Raw genomic sequence first — 19,638 nt, forward strand, 5'->3', positions numbered from 1 at the left:
GATTACAATAATATTTCAAATTACACTGGAAAGCATGTATTTTAGTAAACTGGTCGATACGGTACAGAAACAATGAAACCACATAGAATTGCTTCACTCATCCCGTTTGCTTCTCTTTTACTGTGATCTTAGTTAATAAACAAAATAATAAAAAAAGACTTTCTGAACATTATCCCTTTGAAATTCAGAATCTTCTGATGCAGACACAGCTTCCACTGACTTCCGTAAAAGTTCTGGCTGAGAAGCAGCTGCAGGACTTTGATGTTCAGGCATTCCAACTGTGTGATTACAGACCATTAGAATTCCTATTACTCTAAGCAAACTCCAGTGCTGTGTGACTAAAGCATGCTAAATTTACTTGAGGGGTACCTGAGACTCTACTAAACACCACAGGTCTCCATCAACTATTCCCATGGTACGGCTCTGGGAACTCACAAATTCCCATCTCAGGTCCACCACTTATTTCCATCTCAGCTTCACAGACCAAGTACGGCTGTCCACCTTCATCTGGCACACGGGCTGCCAGAGCAAGCACAGAGCTGTTGTACCCCACAGCAGTACACAGTTCTGCAAATCTGTCTTGCGTTACCAAGAGCAACTGCAAACCACATCCTATTAATGATATGCATAAGTGATAGGCTTTTGCCCCTGACATCACAACACACCTACAAAAGAGATCAATAATACATTTACAGGGGAAAAACGAGATTTAAGTGAAATGACTTGCTTCTAATCTTTCAACGAAACAGTAGCATAGTCCTAAATCCAGTGCGTTCCTTGTTGCCATAGATTCACTACACACTGTATTTGTAGAGCAAGCAGTACTTTAGTCCTGCCTTCCCCCATGACTATGGCTGCAAACGTTTTTATGGCTGTTCCACTGATTGTGCTCTTTCTTCAATCTCCTAGAGACAATCCCAACTAACCCCCAATTTTTTCACATAAAATAGATCATCATGTGAAGCTCTCTTACATGTAATTCCTTTTTCCAGATTTTCATAATATCCACAGAGACATATCTGCTGGAGAAGGTTTGGGTGAAATTTCTCAAAAGCTTTCACTTCTTTCAGTCGTGAAAATATTATATCTACATCTTCACTGGAACGTTCCAACGGTCTGCAAGAAAACAAAGGACAAAATTCTCAACGGCTTCATCAGAGAAACATCCCCATCTGCATGCACCAAACTTACAAATGTTACATTATAACATAAATCAATTAAAATCCATTTCACAGGTACATAATGAAACCCTGTTGTAGTTGGAGTCCAACTCAGCCTCACACGGGGCACAAATTGTTGCAGCACAAACAAATCAGCAGGCTGCAAAAAGACTTTTACCATCAGTCAGATTCTACAGCCCGTGCTGTATCGCCTTCCTCCAAAGGCCAGACTACACTACCCCTCCTCCATCCAACCACCTCAGTGTCCCACAATCCTCAGTGCTATTAAACTACTTAACTAAAGCTAAGTAGGAACAAGCTACAGCTGCACATCATCCATGTCAATCAACCCAATGCCTTCGAGGCAAGGCTACAGCTGTATATTATCAATGTTAATCAACCCACTGCATTCCTCTACAAAACCCTTCCAAAACATCCTAACAACTGACTGTTATCAACTTGAGCATAATTATTATCAACAGCGGCAGTGTCCAGAAGCTTCATTTAACACTGAAGTCCTGCTGCAGTAATTACACAGTCCTTACAGAGCTTACAATGAGACATAGTTGCAAGTTTATACAGGAACACCACAAATCAGATGTCCAAACATACAAAAGGTCTGTGGAATCGGTGCCCAAAATAGAAGCTATCTATCTGGCAAAAAGATTATGGTATCAGCAGTAACTCCTATATCCATATCTCTTGGGCATTTCACTGGGTACAAACTAACTTTAGTGTTCTGTTTACTCACTTGCAAGCAAGAAAGACAACTTTATTAAAGTACATTCTCTTTTATGCAGTTCCTGTCTCTTAATGTTGGACAAATTAAATATGCAAGCAAGAATCTAAACTCTTCATTAGTAAGAGTAAAGAGCCTTAATACAAATACTTAAAATATTTAAAACCTGTGACAGTAACACCTTTAAAAAAACCAAGATTTCAAGGAAAATAAAATTGTAGAACTCCCTCCAGCAAAGTAGCATATGGACCAGCAGTTCAGCAGGTTCAGAAAACTACTAGATATTTATGAAACTAAAGTGAATTAGCTCCATAACATACACTTTAAATGTGATTGTCAAACATTATGAATCAGCAGGTAAGCTAAGCACTCGCTGAGAACATTAGAAAGAATCTTTCATAACAGACTAAATGCCTACCACTATGCACAGAAACATAGAACATTCCTAGAAGATCATGCTGGATCAGATGCAGAAATCATTTATGTATAAAGGGCTACCAGAAAGATAGAAGACTGGCAGCAATCATTAAACCTATCATTCACTCGAATGCTGTCCGTTAATTTTACTGACAGAATGTTCTTTTAGCCAGTGGATGAGCTTCTAAATGAACAGAAGTCAGGTAGCTTACAATGAACAAAGACTAAGTTCACAAATACATATCTTTATCATCTCATTGTTACATCCACAGTTTAAGCACTCCTTCTCACAAAAAAAAAAAAAAAAAGAAAAATTAAAGATTCCTCTTTAGAATCAAAGACTTAAAGGATCCAAATATTTGTCTCAAGAAAGAAGCCCAGATGCTACTCACATTGAATCTCTGTCTCTCATCTTTCTTATTGAATTAAGTCTAGAAGGGATTAAATCTCTATCCTCATTTATACTCCAGCTTGCCCTTATTAACTACAGATGAGAATAATAACTCTCTGGTGTATACAGTTGCTTCTACATCACAGTGGCATCCTCTTAACACTTCAAACCACAACCAACTACAACAGCTCCCTTTTGAAATATTTCAAGTAAGATTTTCACCCATTCCTTTTTTTTTACTGTGCACTAGCTGACAGGTACTAATAAGCATTAACCCTCTTGTCAAAATTATTTTAAGAAGATTAGGAGGCGCAGCTTGCAAACAGATTTTAAATCCATTTAGACAAGATGCCTACCCAAACTACACTAGCACTTGAAACTCTAACACCCTTGATTTATGGAATCCCAAAATTAACAGCAAAACCTGACAAAGAAAAAAAGGGATATTATTTCAGGCTATCCCCTTTTCCTAGAAAAAGTGTGTCCGAAACTGTTTCATTGATACAACTGCTCACAGCTGACTCTGTTCAAGTCCACTAGTTCATGTGCATAGAATTGACTCTAAGACCTCTGCGTGCAGTGGTTTTAATTGTTTGATGCAGTTGGACAGGGAAAAAGCAAACAAGGTTAGCAAACAACATGCATTAGGTCATATAAACTTAATCAACACTGTTCTCTCAATGCTGTTTCTGAAACGCGAGTGCAGAAATTTCTTCCACTTCTGATCCTGTCAGAAGGATAAGATTTAGGGGGATATAATTCATAGACTGTGTAGCTTTTTTTCCTGAGTTGCTGAAGGCTCAGGAGACGGAGCTTCTCTCTAGTTCAGAAGGTGGCAAGATCAGGGCTCACTTCCACTGACGTGGCAAGGAGTGTCTTGGAACTGCAGGAAAAAAGCTTGCTCTTCTAACAGAACTGCTTCATGATCCCAGTAGCATGAGTCACCATGGAAGAACAAGCATTCTCACAGGTAGGTGAGCCATGCTTTTCAGAGCTTTAAACATTAGCACAGCAGTGAGAAACCAAACTCCATATTTACTGGGAAAGTCAGATTAAAGTTGTGTGATCCTAGTGGTTTATGTTAGCAAGTAGCTGAGCTACAGCGCTTTGCATTAGCAGCAGTTACTTCCACTTGGAGTGCATGAAGTGGGCACCTGAAGGGGGACACACAGACATGCTCTAAACAAATTTCTAAGTAATACACATAGCAGTAGTCTGAAAATTGTTATATTTCTTACAATGTTTCAATGTTTCTTAATTCATTACTGCAAGCCATTTATTTCAATAGCCTCTCTTCAAAATATACTAAGTTTAATATTACTGTGTACAACGAAATTTCCAGAAATATTTTTACTGGGAGAGCATACATTTTGATCCACCACATTTGGAAACTAAGCTAGAATTTGGGAGGATTTCAGTGAATGATTTAACCATTAATCTATCTTAGAAAAGGTACCTTCTCCCGAGCTGTGCTTTACCAAAAAAAAAAAAAAAAGTGCAGCAGGAATCCTAACTGTACACCATAGTCACAACTAATTAATGCCTCTTAAATGAGGCATACAGACAAACACCTAGATTAAGATTTAGCTGTTTGGTTAATATTGTGAATTAGCATAAAAATGAACTAGGATCCAGGTTATCAACAAAATGCCCTTGGATTTGATCATTGCTCCTGGGAAAAGTCCTCAGAGTTTAGGAGTAAGGAATGAATTAACAGTAGGTGTCCCAAGCTGAGCTGGCCCTTAGTCCTTACTAGGACATGGAATTTTGCCTGTGTAAAAACTCCAGATTGCAGTGTAACAGTAATACTAGTAGCATTCAAACTCATTTCTATGAAGTGCTTATAATCTATAACAACAACACTGGTTTTAAAAGGATAGTTTTACTTAGAGAGACCATAACAAGAATAATAAAATACCATGGCATCAATTAACTGCTTTTCCACCATCTTTTAATAAAATTATCATCATGGTAACTATCGTCATCATCATTAAATTAACATTAATTAATCTATTTATGATGCCGAATTATGTTCTCTATTCTAGGTACAAGCTGCCTAGCATGGAACAACATCAGTACAGGACAACATAAATTTACTTCCTCATTGCAGCTATCCTACTAAATTGCTGTAAACTCATCTTTATAAAAGCATAGTTTAGGGTAATATTTAAACAGCTAATATTACAATATATTCCTTAGAACATTAATGATTAAACCTATTAATTAGAAAAGTACTACTGATGCCAGATGGAGAATTATTCAAGCTTTAATGTGACTGTAGCAGCACTGATAGGAGGCAGTGGTATTAATCCAGAAAAGAACCATTCCTCAAAACAGGGAGATGGGCTGCAGAAGTCAACCCCAAAGAGGTGAATCTTGTGGATCTCCCTACAGCCCCTACATGGCTCCAAAAGCCTCAGGAAAGGCTTTTTCCAGACCACACCAGAGCACCTGAAGACACTCCTGTGATCACCACTGCTGTTCCCTAGAGAGCAATCCCACTGAGTTTGGCTCCTCTCTGCTAAACTAGTGCTGGTGGGGATGCTTTTCTGTTCTGTTCTGTGACATTGATGCTGGTATGTTTCTGAAGTGTCCCCTCGCTGCTGATGCAGCAGAGTTGTAACTTGATATTCGTGAGCATAAGAAGTTAGAAAATGCATTTTGGTGCATTTCATACCACTGGATTTTCTGCTAAAGCTGCTGTCCTTTCCCAAGTGTAGTCACGTTTCTGAAAGCTCTAGCACAATGAATGGAATAGGACCTTTTAGGTGAATCTAAAAGTGTGGACAGCTCTCTTAAATCAATGAAAATTCTTCAGCTCTCAACAATTTGGTAGATCTATGAGCTAGGGTAAAAGCATTTTAAGGCAACACTATCCTTCTCATAGAAAATCTATGACTATCCAATGAAGGACCCACTCCCTCAGCTGACCCACTCAAAATAAAATTTAAGTAAAACAGACTGTGGAACTATTACATTTGTCTGAATCTTTTTTGCTTAAAAAAACAGCTTCTTAGTCCTTTTCCCCAACTTTTCAGTATCTTTGTGGGGCAGCTGCTGCTGTATCTCCACTTCCCTTAAGTCTGCAGCGTACAAGTTCAGAAAGAGCTTTAGCAGCTGTTGTAGTAACCATACCTAGTCACTAACTGACCAGCAACCAAAACTGGGTAGGTATCACGCCATAGCAAACCAGGACAAAACCATGCAGGAGGAATGACTGATTTGGAAATGAAAACTTCACACTCAGTATCTCTTACCATGAAGGATAATGCGTGGATGACACTCCTGCACCCCCACTCCAGTCTTCAGTTTAATACAATCGTCCCTAAATTTGTATCTCAGCAGGTTACTGCACTGATATCCCATTTCACTGTGGCCAAAGTGAGATGGACATTTTCAGTGTTGCAAAACAGGACTACAAAATTATCTGGAAATCACAGAAAGCAAGAGTATTTATTTTCACTACTCTACAAGCTTTTCTACTTTATTTGACCACTGAACGCTTTATCTAGCTCCTTGTTTATATTACTGATTTGCTTCTTCAGAGCACAGTAAGTCTTATCTGGCAGTAATGTTTTCACAGAAGACACAATCGATCTTCTCCTGCTTCTTCAATACAGTATCACAGCACACATATACACGTGACAGCATCAATGCTATACATCTCTATCCAATTATGTCAATAAGGCTTCTTTAAAGGATATTTTACCCTTGATTTATTTGGTTGTGAAGATTTCAAGTATGTATTTTATAGAAATAAAACAATTTTCTTGACAATGTCTGCTCGAGAATCTGTAAGAGAAGGTTACCAAAAAATCTGCCAGAAGTGTATCTTCAAAAGGCTATTTTAAAGTACAAACGAATTATTCAAGCTCAAAGTTTAAATACAGACAGAGGATAACTGCTAAAATTCTTCACACATACAATTTGGAGAAGTTTTCATGTGTAGCATATACAGCTGTATAAAAAAACTTTCAGTGGTGTTAAGATTAAATATTTGAATGTTTATGTATGCTATGAAAGACTTGTTAACCTAGAAGGAACAAGCTGGAGGTTTTTTAGTTTGTTTTTATCAAGGTTATCTAACCACAACCTATTACTTCCTCTACTACCACATGATAAGTCCTTTTTTTCAGTTCTTCCTCATAATTGATTTGACACTTGAAAAAGAAAAAACAGAAAACATGTAGTTTTACCTTCTTTGCCAAGATGCCATTAGAGTTTAAAAAATTTTTTTTCTATATCTGTTAAAAAATCTGAACCCTCCTCTAACTGAATGAAAACACTGCAGTCCATTTCCTTCCCTTGCTCTTTTTAACTGTTTAAAAGGGCAACATTGCATTTCATACAGCAATGAACAGCCCACAAAAGAGGAGCAGATATGATGTATTTCTTCCACTGGCAAGGCTGTTCATAGAAAGCAGAGTATCACAATACATAACAGACAAATAAAATTTGTTCATCTCAGGGTTAAAACTGAAGCATCTATTCAAACATGCAAAGGCAAACTCTATGAGCTGGAACGTACCAGTAACCGCTACCATGGACCATTTGGTGAATTTTAATAGTATTTTAAAGCATATTCTGTTTTGAAACATTAGCTAAGAGCAGCAGGGAATGCCATTGAAACCAGATCATTCCTCTATGCTACCTGTAATTTCTCCTACCCTTTCCTGACAGGCAGAAAAGCAAAGCAGTAGGATGCAGAATAATACTAGTAGCAAGATACTGTTTTCCCTTAGTGAGAGCAAGACAACACTGAAGCACCTCTCTCCTCCAGGCAATGCTGTAAGGCTCTTTGCCTTTTAATCTCTCTTTGTACAAGGAAAGTTTGAGAGAGGGATGCCAGTGACCTATCAAAGCACTTTAGACCTGTGCTAAGAGACTTAAATCCTAGATATAAATGAAGTTACTTTTAATCTGAAGTAATGTCCAGCTAAGGGTTTACTTCTGTGGGGACAGCCAGCGATCAGCTCTCCCTAACAGGCACTTTGCACTTGTCACAGTAGTACTACCAAATCCATGTTTTCAGCATTCGCATCTCAGCTTCTTTTTCCCTTGCCATGGGAAAAGCTTTGTCATGAGGTTTTCAAACAATAATAAAATTCTTTTCTTTTGATTTCCATTTTATGAGACTTTGGGATTCCAGTTTTCACATTTCCTCTGACACACAGTAAATAAAAATTTATTTAAACTCCATACCCTAGGATTTTCAGACATACAAATCATTCCAGAGTAAAAAAAAAAAAAAAAAATGCAACACAAGTAAAACTGCTGATACTTAGTTTCCAACAAAGTACTACTATCACCTATACTCAGAACCCCTGTCACCTACACAGAGAACCCCTGTGATAATCTCTCATGTCCTGCTATGCAAGGCACAAGAAATGCTGTAGATAATCCTGACCTACTCAAGCACTGATTGACCTGCCGGTTAAATGCAGATTGATTGGCTATCAGCTGCAGTGACAGAATTTGTAATAGTTACAGATTTGTAATCTGTCTTCCTCGGTGAGGGCCAAAAGAATGCAGATATGAGGGACTCTCCTTTACCTACACACTCATATCATTACTCAGTTACATTTGTGCCTTCAACTTAGTTTGACCAATGCACTGAAAAACTATTGGAGGGTTTGACAGAGTGAGTAATGAAGTGTGCTTCATTTCTTTACATACACATAGGTCAACTTTTAGATCTTTATAAACAATGGAATGGCAAAATATGTATTTATTAAGTAATGACATTCGCAAAGATTTATCTTAAATTAAAAACACACTACCTGAACAATACAGCTATAATAAGAAACTAAACATAACAATTTTTTTTCATCTTCATGTGCTTTTTAAAAAGACAAAATACTTCAAGAGAAAAAGTAAAATTGCAAGGAAATTGTCTCCTTTCATTTATGATAAGTTTTATGTATGGTGCATGCTTTGCAACCAAAGAGTGACTAAACCTTATTAAATAAACCCTCCTACTTCCATAACTGTGAACTGGAGCTCAGGACAGTTAAAATTCTATTTGACAGAAGTAGATCTGGATGAAATTACATTAACCAGCACTGTAGCTTCATAACAGGCATTAAAAGCACTTAAATATGAACAGACTCTGAGATACATTGCAAACGAAATTTATAATTGAACAATATGCACAAGTGATGATATCCTTCGATTCAAACTCTAGCCACTGCCATCCACCAACATACTATGCTAAATGCACCCTTACCCATTTAGGATCTGCATTGTTACAGCTAATGAGAATTTAAAACTTACAGTAACTATGAAATAACTTCTACAGATTTACACTGACATACATTTTTACAACTTCTGGATTCAAAGATGAAGTGGAAAGTCAGTTCAGGAAACATTTGTTGATAAATATAACATAACATTCATACTGATAAAGCAGCAGGAATAGTAAGTGATCATGCCAAATAAGAGTGCAGAAAATACTAACAGAACAAAGAAAGTATCATAAAGTATCATGTTTGTTACATGCAGCAAATTGTAAGATGCAGACAAAAACAGATGTCACACTGGATAAGAATACTTTTTGAAAAATATCTGGTGGCCACCTGACTTTGAGGGCATGATTTTGGTTTGTTGTTTTTTTATTTCTTTGCTGAAATATGAGGTTTTGTTATAAAAGAAAATTAATCTCCTCAAAATACAGAATTTTAGAGATCAAAGCCTAACACCAAAAATAATTCAGACAATGACAGTTTAGATATGTTTCCAACACCACTTGGTGAAACATACAGTTGCACAAGTGCCACACCAATCCTGTGGCCACTTCACAAGACTATCAACTGAATTTGAATATATCACGATCTAATAGCCATATGCACATACCAGTTTGCTCTGGTGGGCCATGACAGTGTTTATATACATGAGTGCTAGAGCAATCACTTTCTCTTTCTCTTAATACCTGTCCTTAGAACAAGTGTGTAACTTACTGTAACTGCATGTAACAAATGGAAACTGATACTAGAAATGCCTAAGCCCGTGAGCAGAGAATAGAAGAGCTCAAATTTGTTTAAAATACAACTCCTGCTCTCACTATGAGTTACTTTGAATTCATATATTCAATAAAATGCACAGACCTACAAGCTAATAGCAAGCTATATGAACAATTATTTTGGTCTGTCTGAGAAGATACGGAAAGAAAAAGGGTTTTTTTATTATTCATGAAAGACTGTACCTTTGCACTGGACTAGAAAATGAGTTGTATGATGCAGGAAGATAACCTTGTTATTATTCATCACTCTCAGAAGATTGCATTTTTGTCTGAGTGCTAGAAAGCACTTCAGCTATGTCTATACTGCTCTGTCTCTGGGTTTCCACATCCACCACGGTGCCTGCTGCTGATATATCCCCACACAGACTTCATCCAAGCATACACCAGCTTAGACACGTACTGCATACAGAGAGAAAACATGAAGCACACAGGCCAATAGGAGCTAGGAGCTCCAGTGTATGCCCATGATTTTGTTCAGATTCAAACTATGTAAAAAATGGTGGTGGTATTTCTAGGGATTTGTTACAAATAAAAAGCAATGGTAGAAATTTAAAATATATAAAAGTCTATGTCTTACCAATCACATAAAAATATATTTTAAAAGTACATAGAATAGCATCATAATGCAATTCTAAAATATTCACAATATTGCCTGATTATAAATCTATAACCCATTATCATTGATATAGTTAGAGGTTACAGAGGATGACAAGCATTTTCCATATTTCTTTTACAATTCTTTCAGAATATCAGTTCTTCATTCTAGCCTATCTGTATACTCACAAGAGACCTGTTGACTGCTAAGCATATACAAATAACTTACATCTCAAATACATGTTACAATGAACTAAAAAACAAATCCTGATTCAAATATGTTGCTGTTACAAGCTTCAGTCTGAATTTACACTCAAATCTATGAGAGCCTGGCTTGAGGTACAGACATGAGATACAACCCTGTATGTGTTACTTGGGGTTTTGTAAGGTATAAATGACGCAAGTCAAAAGTCTAACAGGGATATAAAAGCTCAGTATGTACTATATGTCCTCTAAACACCCATTAATATTTAAATAATTCATAAATAGCTGAGCAAAGATCATAACATTCTTAGCACAGCAGGCTAGCAGTTAGATGCTTTGCTCTGTGATCTGCTCTTCCACTCTGCTAAGGCACTGAAGTCTACAATTAACACAGAGAAAAACGAAAGGTGCAATAGGCAGGTATGAAATCCTGGGATCTCTGACTGTTGTGAATGCTATACATCATTAAAAAGTTTGTATTTTAATTCAATTAAAACAATTACCTGAATTCATAACTGTGATCAAGTTTAGAGAATAGTTATGTAAAAAATACTTTGTCTACCATTCAGTAAAGCTATATCAACATGGAAATTTCCTGGTTAGACAGTCTTTAGTGTGAAAGAAACCATGACAGTAGAGAAGGCATTGTTCCTAAGCTAATTATACACGCTTGCATAAATCAGCAACCTTCTTTTAATTATCTCCAGACTGGACATCCAGAAAAATGCCAAGACGGTAGGCATGCTTCTACTCCCTAGGAAATCAGTGGTAAAGCAACCATTCACTTCAAAGGTAAAAGCACTGGTTTCCTTAACAGAAAAAATATTTACAATTCCAGGTACAATCAGGATGTACAGTTGCTCACCACTGACCATCTCTCTCCCCTGCAAAAATAAAATATTCTTCACAGAGCACAGTGTTCAGAACTTTTTTGTCCCTGCTTTTCCTTACCTTTGTACTTGTGACTTTATATATAAATTCTGTCCTGTGTATTGTGTTTTGAAGTACTAATCTTTTGCTTTTGTAGTTAGTAAACACACATGGAAGCTGCATGGTAGAAGCACTGATGGTCCTAGCCCACAGTACCATATACGGTAATAACATTTTTCCTGAAACATTTTGATGGTTCTTCATATGTGCTTTCATTTTAGATGTTAGTAGTTCCTGTTTGATAGGCGACTTGGGGAAAAACATGAAGAACATATACAAAATACATCATTTATGTATGTGATGTATTTTGTTATTTCCATTTAGGGTTTAATTCTCCTGCTTTTTAAAAGAATGGAGATGGATAATCCATATTACATGCCATTTTAATTTTCTTTGCTGAGGGCCACCTAAAATTCTAAAATACCAGGTTTAGTATGCCTTCCTCCTGAAAACACTAATATATTAACTAAAACATATTAAAACTAATGTATTATTTAATAAAAACACATGGTATCCTACAGAGAACTGACTCGTTAAATGAACCTGTATTTACAAAATCCACAACTAGGTTAGAAAATGCTAGAAGATGTTTTAAAAGGCTTAAAATACATAGAAATCACATAAAAATTCAAGTGAGTACTTTCATAGATCATCATCCTCAGAAAAGAAATACACTCTAGAAATACAAGTGTGTAAATTAATTAATAATGCTTTATCTAATGGTACTTTGATTCCTACAGTACTTTTCCAACATAGCTTTAACTATTTTTTAAATGGGAAAATCAGAAAAAAACGTGTATTTCCTATGATCACAAAGCAAAGCATGGTAGAGACCAGGAAAAAAAAACTACAATCTCTCACGTCCTGAGCTTGTCTTACATCCAGATTGCCTTCTGGAAAAAAAGGATAATACTACATCATCCTTCAAGACACCTGGAACTGATTCTTTCCACTCAACAAATTGGTTTTACTAGCTTACTCCAAGTAACAAAAACCTCACAATGTATTTTGCATCTAAGAAACCAGAGAAATTACAAGATCACCTATCTAAAAGTACTAGGGCTAATACTCTGCTTCTTCACATCTGCTCAATGTCAGTTTAGAGCTGAGAATCGAGCCCTCTGCTTTATTTTGGTTGTTATATGCCTAGGTTACCATCATCAGCTCTGTTTGCATTTGCATTTAGAGTACTTCCAACATTTATACACATTACCTAACCTCTAAGAGGTTAGTCTTCTTTTAATTTGTCACGTGTTAAAGAGGGGGATCAGTATCTGTGGCAGGTGTCTAGACCAGAAGTTTTACTAACAGTCTGCTGCCTGGATTGTTAAGGAAAACCTACAAAGAGGTGCAGTCCTACAACACTAGGAGGTTACCTGGAAATGGTAGAAATTATGAGAAGGGGAAGGTTCCTCCTGTGTGCACAAAGGTTTCTCTTCACAGCACCACCCCAAGTGGCATCAACTGTCAAAAGCTGGCTTAATGATGCTCCGTAAACCACAATATATCACGTAAGTAATTCACTCTGATAGCTTTATTTGAACCTTATAGCATATTTATGGTCTAAATTCTTGTTAGCCGTTCTCCTAAACTACAGGCGACTGAGCATTCAGAAATCAAACCACTTCTGAACTAAGCCAGCAAGCACTGAAGGTGAGGAATTAAAGCAAAGGACGTTCAAACCACCCCTGTGCAACTCGACATTGCGAGACACTTGTACCTGTAACACCTAGGGAAAGCACTCCGAAGCATTTTTTTTATTTTTTTTTTAAATAATAGATAATTTGCCTGTACACCACCTCTGAGCACACGTTAGCCAGCCCTAACTCCCACTCACGCAGTGCTGGCCGCCCACCTGTACCTGACCCGCGGCAAAGGCCGCCACCAGCCGGGGACCAGCCGCAGGCCCCCGGGACGCCACAGCAGGGAGAGGCTGTGGCCGCTGAGGGAGCCTCCGGCGGCCTCTGCCAGGGCGGACATTTTCTCCGCCCCCCCTCCCCCCCGCCCCGGGCCAACACTCTTGCACCCACCCGCTTGCGCGCGGAGCCCTCTGAGGCGAGGGTCTGTCATTTCCCGCCCAATCGCGCCGCGGCTGGGGCGGACGGCTGTGTGCTGAGGTGAGGCGAGGCGAGGCGAAGGGCTGAGGCGGGGAGGACGGCGGGCTGGGGCGCGAACGCCGCGGGCAGCGGGTGTGCCATGGCCGGCACGGCGGGTCCCTGGCCGGCAGCCCGAGGCCCCCGGGCCGCGGGGCCCTCTCCCCGCCCTGGAGCTCCCCCTCCTCCACCACGTGCGGCATTTTCCGGGCAGCAGAGCCCGGCGCCGAGCAGTATCCCAGTGGGAACTGCCCATCCCCTCCGCTGCCCCGAGCGTTTCCAGCCCTTATCCGGCTCCGCCGCCTCGGCTCCACTTCCTCCGGGCATTTGCCTCCCACCGGCACGCTCCTTATGTAAGGCAGGATCTGATGAGGAGCAGGGAAGGGGGGGTGTCAGCACACACACACGTATACATACATACATACATACATACATACATGCATGCATGCAGGCCGGGGGGGGGGGGGGGGGCAGGTTACACGCACACAGCATCCATCCGCAGCCGCTCCTGTGAAGATGCCGATACCTTTTATCCAGGCAAGCGATCCACTCGCTGGAGGATGAGGAATGGGAGGTGTGAGCGGCGACCATGTTGGACGGGGATCAGGTCGCCGCGCACCCGGCTGGCGGCGGCTCCCCCCGCCCGCCCGCCGGTCGGTCGGTCCGTCCTCCCTCGCTCCCTCCCTCCGCGCACGGCGCGATGGGCTCGCCCAGGCCCCCGCGGCAGCGCGCCCTGCCCGCCGCAGGCAGCGGGGTGCGGATCTGCCTGCCCGTCGCCCGCCTCGGCCCGCCGCTGGCCTGCGACCTGGCGGCCCCCTCGGCCGCCCGGGGCACCTGCCGGCCCGGCCGGGAGGAGAGCCCGGCCCTGCCGCCCAGCAGCCGGCAGGTAGCCGCCCGGGGAGGGGGCGGGAAGGAGGCACTCCCTCCTGGAAGGTGTTGTCCCCCTCCGACTTCGGTGAGCCCCTCAGCACGCACGCTTGAGGCCGGCTTACTGTTCCCTGCCCTTGCTTCACCACAGATGTCCTTGACTCTGGGGGTGGGGGAAATACAAGCTTTTCAATTATTATAAGCAGCTCAGGAGTATTTTAGCAGTTCTCCAGAGACCTGTGCACCAGTCCCCCCGTAGTAAACACACAGTAGCTGAGTGGAAGGAAGGTGCAGTCCACATTTCGGGAATTTTTCTGAAGCCTTCCTCCAGCCTGCTGTCTGTCCTGTCATTGCCCATGAAACTGTGTCCTGAAGGCTCTGGTTTATCGTAGGTGAAAAATGAACTGGGCAGTACAGCCTTTGAATAGGATTTAGCAATTGGAAGGAATCCAACGCAGCATGAGAAAGATGAGTCTAGTATACAATGAAAACCATCCACACCCTTCTGTTGTGATAGTGTGGCCTGCAAGATGCAGGTTTTTTAAGGATGCTAATGCATACATGATTAAAAAAGTGATGAGCAGAGGAAGGAATGCAGAGCAGCAGGTCTCCCTGTTTTGCAAAGTTCTATATGAAATGTTTTCTCCAAAATATTCCAGGATTTAGATTTTATCTTCCCAAGTAATCTGTGTATAACCATAAGCTTCAGTTTACAGTCAACACAGCCTGCCTTGAGCCGTGTGGTAGAAGGCTAGGAAGCTACAAAAAATTTGGCAGGGTGTTTGGGGTTATGTGTAGATGATAGCAAAGTGAAACTCAAACTGTGCCTTCCTTCAGGCTTGTAACTCCTCTCAGTGTGGACACAAATGTTTAATTCAGATGCTGATAATCTGCCAGTGCGCTTACAGTTCTCCATGGGTGATTTTCTCTGCCCTCTGTTCTAATCTCTTTTGCTGTACCAAGTGTAATTTTCTTACATACATGCACTACTTCACATTTCACATCTCCCTTTTAATGGCCTCATTGCTGCCACAGCTTCTTCAGCACTTTAATAGAAATAAATGTTAACATCAGGATACTGAACAGTATGATGAAAAATCTAAGGAAATAAATCTAAAAATCCCGGTTGCTAAAAGGATACAGCTAAGAAATTGGCATAGCAGAGGAGAATGCCACAAAAGCCAATTCTTTCATTTTGCCTTAAAAAAATTAAAGTGCATGCCAGAGGAATAGAAGAGGCTGCCAGTCAGTGAGATCAAAGCTGCAGCTCTTCCTTTGCTATATTCCATGGTGGAAAAAATGAGAAATTCTTGCACTAAGAAATCAACCTACTTGAGGAAAATCAATGCTATCATTCCCCAATATGTGAGTGTTTGGGAACCAACAGAACAAGAGCTTCAAATGTAAGAAACTAAATTTTCAAATTAATTATTTATAAAATAGTATGTACATTACAGATGAATCAATAAAGTTCACTAATTTTGTACTTCCATTATAAAACATTCATCACATTATTCCACATAATTACAGTTTTCCTTACAGAGCAATCACATAAGGCACCCCTTACAGCCCTTTCTCCCCTGAACTCAGTTTAAGCTGCAGTGATGCTCTTTCCTTGTAGTTGGCATCAGGCCTGAGAAGGAGCCCAGAAATGACTGCTAGCTGAAGGCCTTTATCTTTTCTCACGGACTGTTACATTGACACAAACAGCATTACGCATACCAGTACCAGCAGTTTTGTACATAGCAACACTGTAGCTGTCAGCAAAACCACGGTGCTGTAACAGTTCAGCGTTCACTCAAGCCACCTCTTGTCCTCTCCCATCCATGCAACGTTTAATGACCCAACCACTAGAGGACAGGCTAGGCCTCCGTAAAAGGTAGCAAGCCGGGATATTTCCTTGGTAAGCAGATGTCTGGGAGAAAGTAGCCTGAGCTTGAAATGACAAGACCTTTGGAATGCTATCCTGGGATGCAACTTGTGAAAACCTTTCTCAATGCTCATGAACCTACCCTTGACCAAAGAACCTACCTGCCCTGGGACAACCCTCTGCAGTTAATAATGCTTCTGATTCCAAGAAATGCAGTGCCTGTAGACATGAAGGGGATGTCGCTCAGGTGCCTGGCTGTGGGCAGACACCCTTCAGAGATGTACCTTTTTGGGAAGTAGTCGTTAAGCCAGAGTTTAACACTTTGTAGGCTGTGCAAGTTAGACAAGCCCAGAGTGGGCTAGGAACCCTGGGTATAGCCATACTTCATTCAGAAGTGTCTCAGTTAGGCAGCAATTAGAGCATGACAGCCAAAATATACTTCTGGCAGTTGGATTATGTATGAGTAATCATGTAGCTTTCCGATTAAGACATGAGTGAAACCTCTCAGAGAAACTTGGGCAGCAGGGAGTAAATATTTGATTGGTTCAGGTATCTGTGTCAACCAAAGAGGTCTCCAAACTGTACAGAAATGTCAGGAGCTCCTGACTACTGAAATCTGAAATCCTGGACCCAGGTCAGTGCATGTTCTCATGAGATATAAGGTACCAAATAAGCAGTATATTATCTCACATGACAAGTCAAACTGAATGCAGATTATTCTGTGATTCTTAAGAATTCAGACCATAACAACCTCAGGAAACATGTAATTTGAGAGTACTGGCCTTATGTTAATGGAGTCAAATACTCGTTCATCTGTGAATAAGAGCATATGCTAGAAGGAAAATGCTGAACCACACTTCATTAGTACAAGGACTGTATCTCTTCTTGGTGCCTCATAGTGCCCATTCTTCATTACTTTTTTCAGCTACACACTTGTGTGAAAAAGAGATGACCCAAAAGGTATTTGAGACCCAGGACTGTTAATGGCCAAAAATGCAATTATGCTTAGTCTCGTCTATAACTACACATGCCTTCTATTACACCTTTTGTGAAGTTTTACCTGAGAAAACATAAAGGATTATGCATCATTAAAATGACCAGTAAAGCAAAAATATCTTTCTCAGAAACAGATCCTTCTTTTTCAGCGTTTGTGGAACTCCACAATAATGTTTCAGATTTAATTTCTCCCTGTTGAATAGAAGGTGAATGGGACTTTTTAGAATCTGATTTGTGAGACTTGATTATGCAGTCAAAATTTGGAATGGCAGCTGCTTTCAAAGGAGATTGCTGCTGGGAAATGGAGATTTGCCAGCTGAGGTATGTGAAAGATCAACTGGCCTTTTAACTTTTCACAGTTTACAAAGGAGTGACATGGCCAAGCAGAAGCCCTTAAGCCACAGAAAACCAGAAATCAGGCAGCCTTTAAGTTATCCTGTGCCTGTAAGACTAAGAGGCAGAAAGTGTAGAGTCCAAACTGTTGTTTACATTATGGGACATAAGCAGATCATGTTGAATTTCATACCTTGACTCTTTCTTTGCTTTTTATTGCCAATACAAATACTCATTCCTTCACTTTTTTTTTTACTCAAATATGGCCAAAGAGCTCTTGCTAAAATTTTCCAGAAAAAAATACATTCCCCTCAAACAGGAACCTGCTATGAAAAAATGAACCAAAAGACTAAATGATGGTTGTTAGAGCTTGAAAAAAAAACACTAAATGTATTTATTAAGGTGTGTGTTACGCAGTAATAGAGTAAAAAATGTGGAAACCTCTTTACACCACTAATTATATCAAGAACTTCAAGCAACTGCAATAATACTGTTAAAACAAAGAACAGTAGAGGTTGCCCTATTTTCTGCAGAAGTTTTGGATGCAATATGTAATACTTCATACCAATGAAGTTGCAGTTATGACGTAGTGAGGAATTAGCAGATACAATCTATAACCTGCCCATTGAACTCAGTCCTCAGTTCTGGCTGTCTGTGTTCCTGAGAGTACCTAGGGGAAACAGCTGGCTTCCAGCCACCAGCATACTCCCCTTATTCCTATGTCTGTTGAAGTATTGCTCAGCCTCAGGACTCTTCTAGTTCAGACTGACTAAACCTAATTGATAGTGCAAGGCATTGGCTACAATCCTTTGTCTCTAAAATACAACTGGGATACAGGGTAAGATAAGGCCAGCTCCAGCAGCTTTAAAACATTGAAGATTTTGATTCTCTAGAGGATCCCAAGTTTGTCACTTGTCTGTCAGACTGAGAGAACTATCATGCGTATTTAGAATTCAGCAGTGCCACAATCAGTGTGGTTAGGGTTATAGGAACCAAAATGTATTATCGTTTGTACATACACAACACCTACTGACTTCAAAGGAGTAATCAGGACATAGTGGAATAAAGACAGAGAAATCTGCATGTGAGTTCTTTTGGGATTTGTATGCTGTGAGGGCACAAAAGATGGGTTGATGTACAAACTTAAAACTAGTGCCTACATTAATAAGACTGTCCTGTAAAGCCTACAAGCAACATACTGTTTCTCTTCTCCAATGCTAATCCTTAAACCCAGCATATAAATGACATAGCAAAGGCATTTTTAGAACAAGTAAGGACTTCCTTCCCAAATTAACTTCCTGCATTGTTCCCTGTTCTATCTCTTTCTTACTCCTGTCCTCCTCACTGATCAGGACAACTCCCCAGTTCCCTTCAAAGCACCTTTTTCAAAAATTCCATGGCAACACAAGCCTTTCCCCCATCTTCAGGAAACCCTTACACCGTGCTTCATGATAGCTCTAGCATGATATTCTGGAAAAGGTCTTAGTGTTGCCAACAACAAAACAGATACAAGTGAGATACAGATAGACTGATAAGAAACAGATATAATGGGAAAAAAATATACAGATTCCTATATAGCCTAAGCACAGGTGCAAGATGGAGAAAACACAGCTGAGTTGATGTTTATGTGAATCAAAGAAGTTCAGATTCTGGGCTCTTTAAAACTAGTTGGCAATTTGCTGTTGCATTCAGCAGGACCAGAACTGTTCTTAAATTCCTGAAGGCAAAAGAGGCAATTTGACTTACACTGTATGTCCAATTTTATATCTGTCTTGCTAGTTAGGCAGATTTTCTGAACAGTGAAGGATTGCTTATTCGCTACATACAGTGCTGTATGCTACATCATTTTACCCATCCTTGCTTGACATTGTCCTTCCTAATGAATGTAAAATAAAAATTTTGTCCACATCATAGTAAGCTAACACAAGGAGGATTGTATCATTTTATATTCCTTGAAATAAAATACTCTCAAATTATAGCATGATAATGTGATAGCATTTCTCATTAAGAAAACATGATGCAGCAA

General features: G+C 40.0%; 1 protein-coding gene across 3 annotated transcripts in view; it reads right to left on the bottom strand.

Annotated features, from left to right (window-relative positions):
• RAPGEF4 (Rap guanine nucleotide exchange factor 4) overlaps positions 1 to 14,454 on the bottom strand; it is a 157,277-nt gene extending 142,823 nt beyond the window's left edge. For 2 of the 3 annotated variants that reach the window (XM_055718754.1, XM_055718753.1), the window contains exons 1-2: positions 14,073 to 14,451; positions 974 to 1,116 (exon numbers count right to left, since the gene is read on the bottom strand). In XM_055718754.1, coding sequence (XP_055574729.1) covers positions 974 to 1,116; positions 14,073 to 14,137 — 208 coding nt within the window. In that variant the 5' untranslated portion in view covers positions 14,138 to 14,451. Of the gene's footprint in view, positions 1 to 973; positions 1,117 to 14,072 lie in introns of all 3 variants that reach the window. The other variant, XM_055718755.1, reaches the window with a different exon arrangement.
• Between the last annotated feature and the right edge of the window lie 5,184 nt (positions 14,455 to 19,638).

This window comes from Falco cherrug, chromosome 8, assembly GCF_023634085.1.
Source record: "Falco cherrug isolate bFalChe1 chromosome 8, bFalChe1.pri, whole genome shotgun sequence".
In the NCBI taxonomy this organism is placed as follows: domain Eukaryota; kingdom Metazoa; phylum Chordata; class Aves; order Falconiformes; family Falconidae; genus Falco; species Falco cherrug.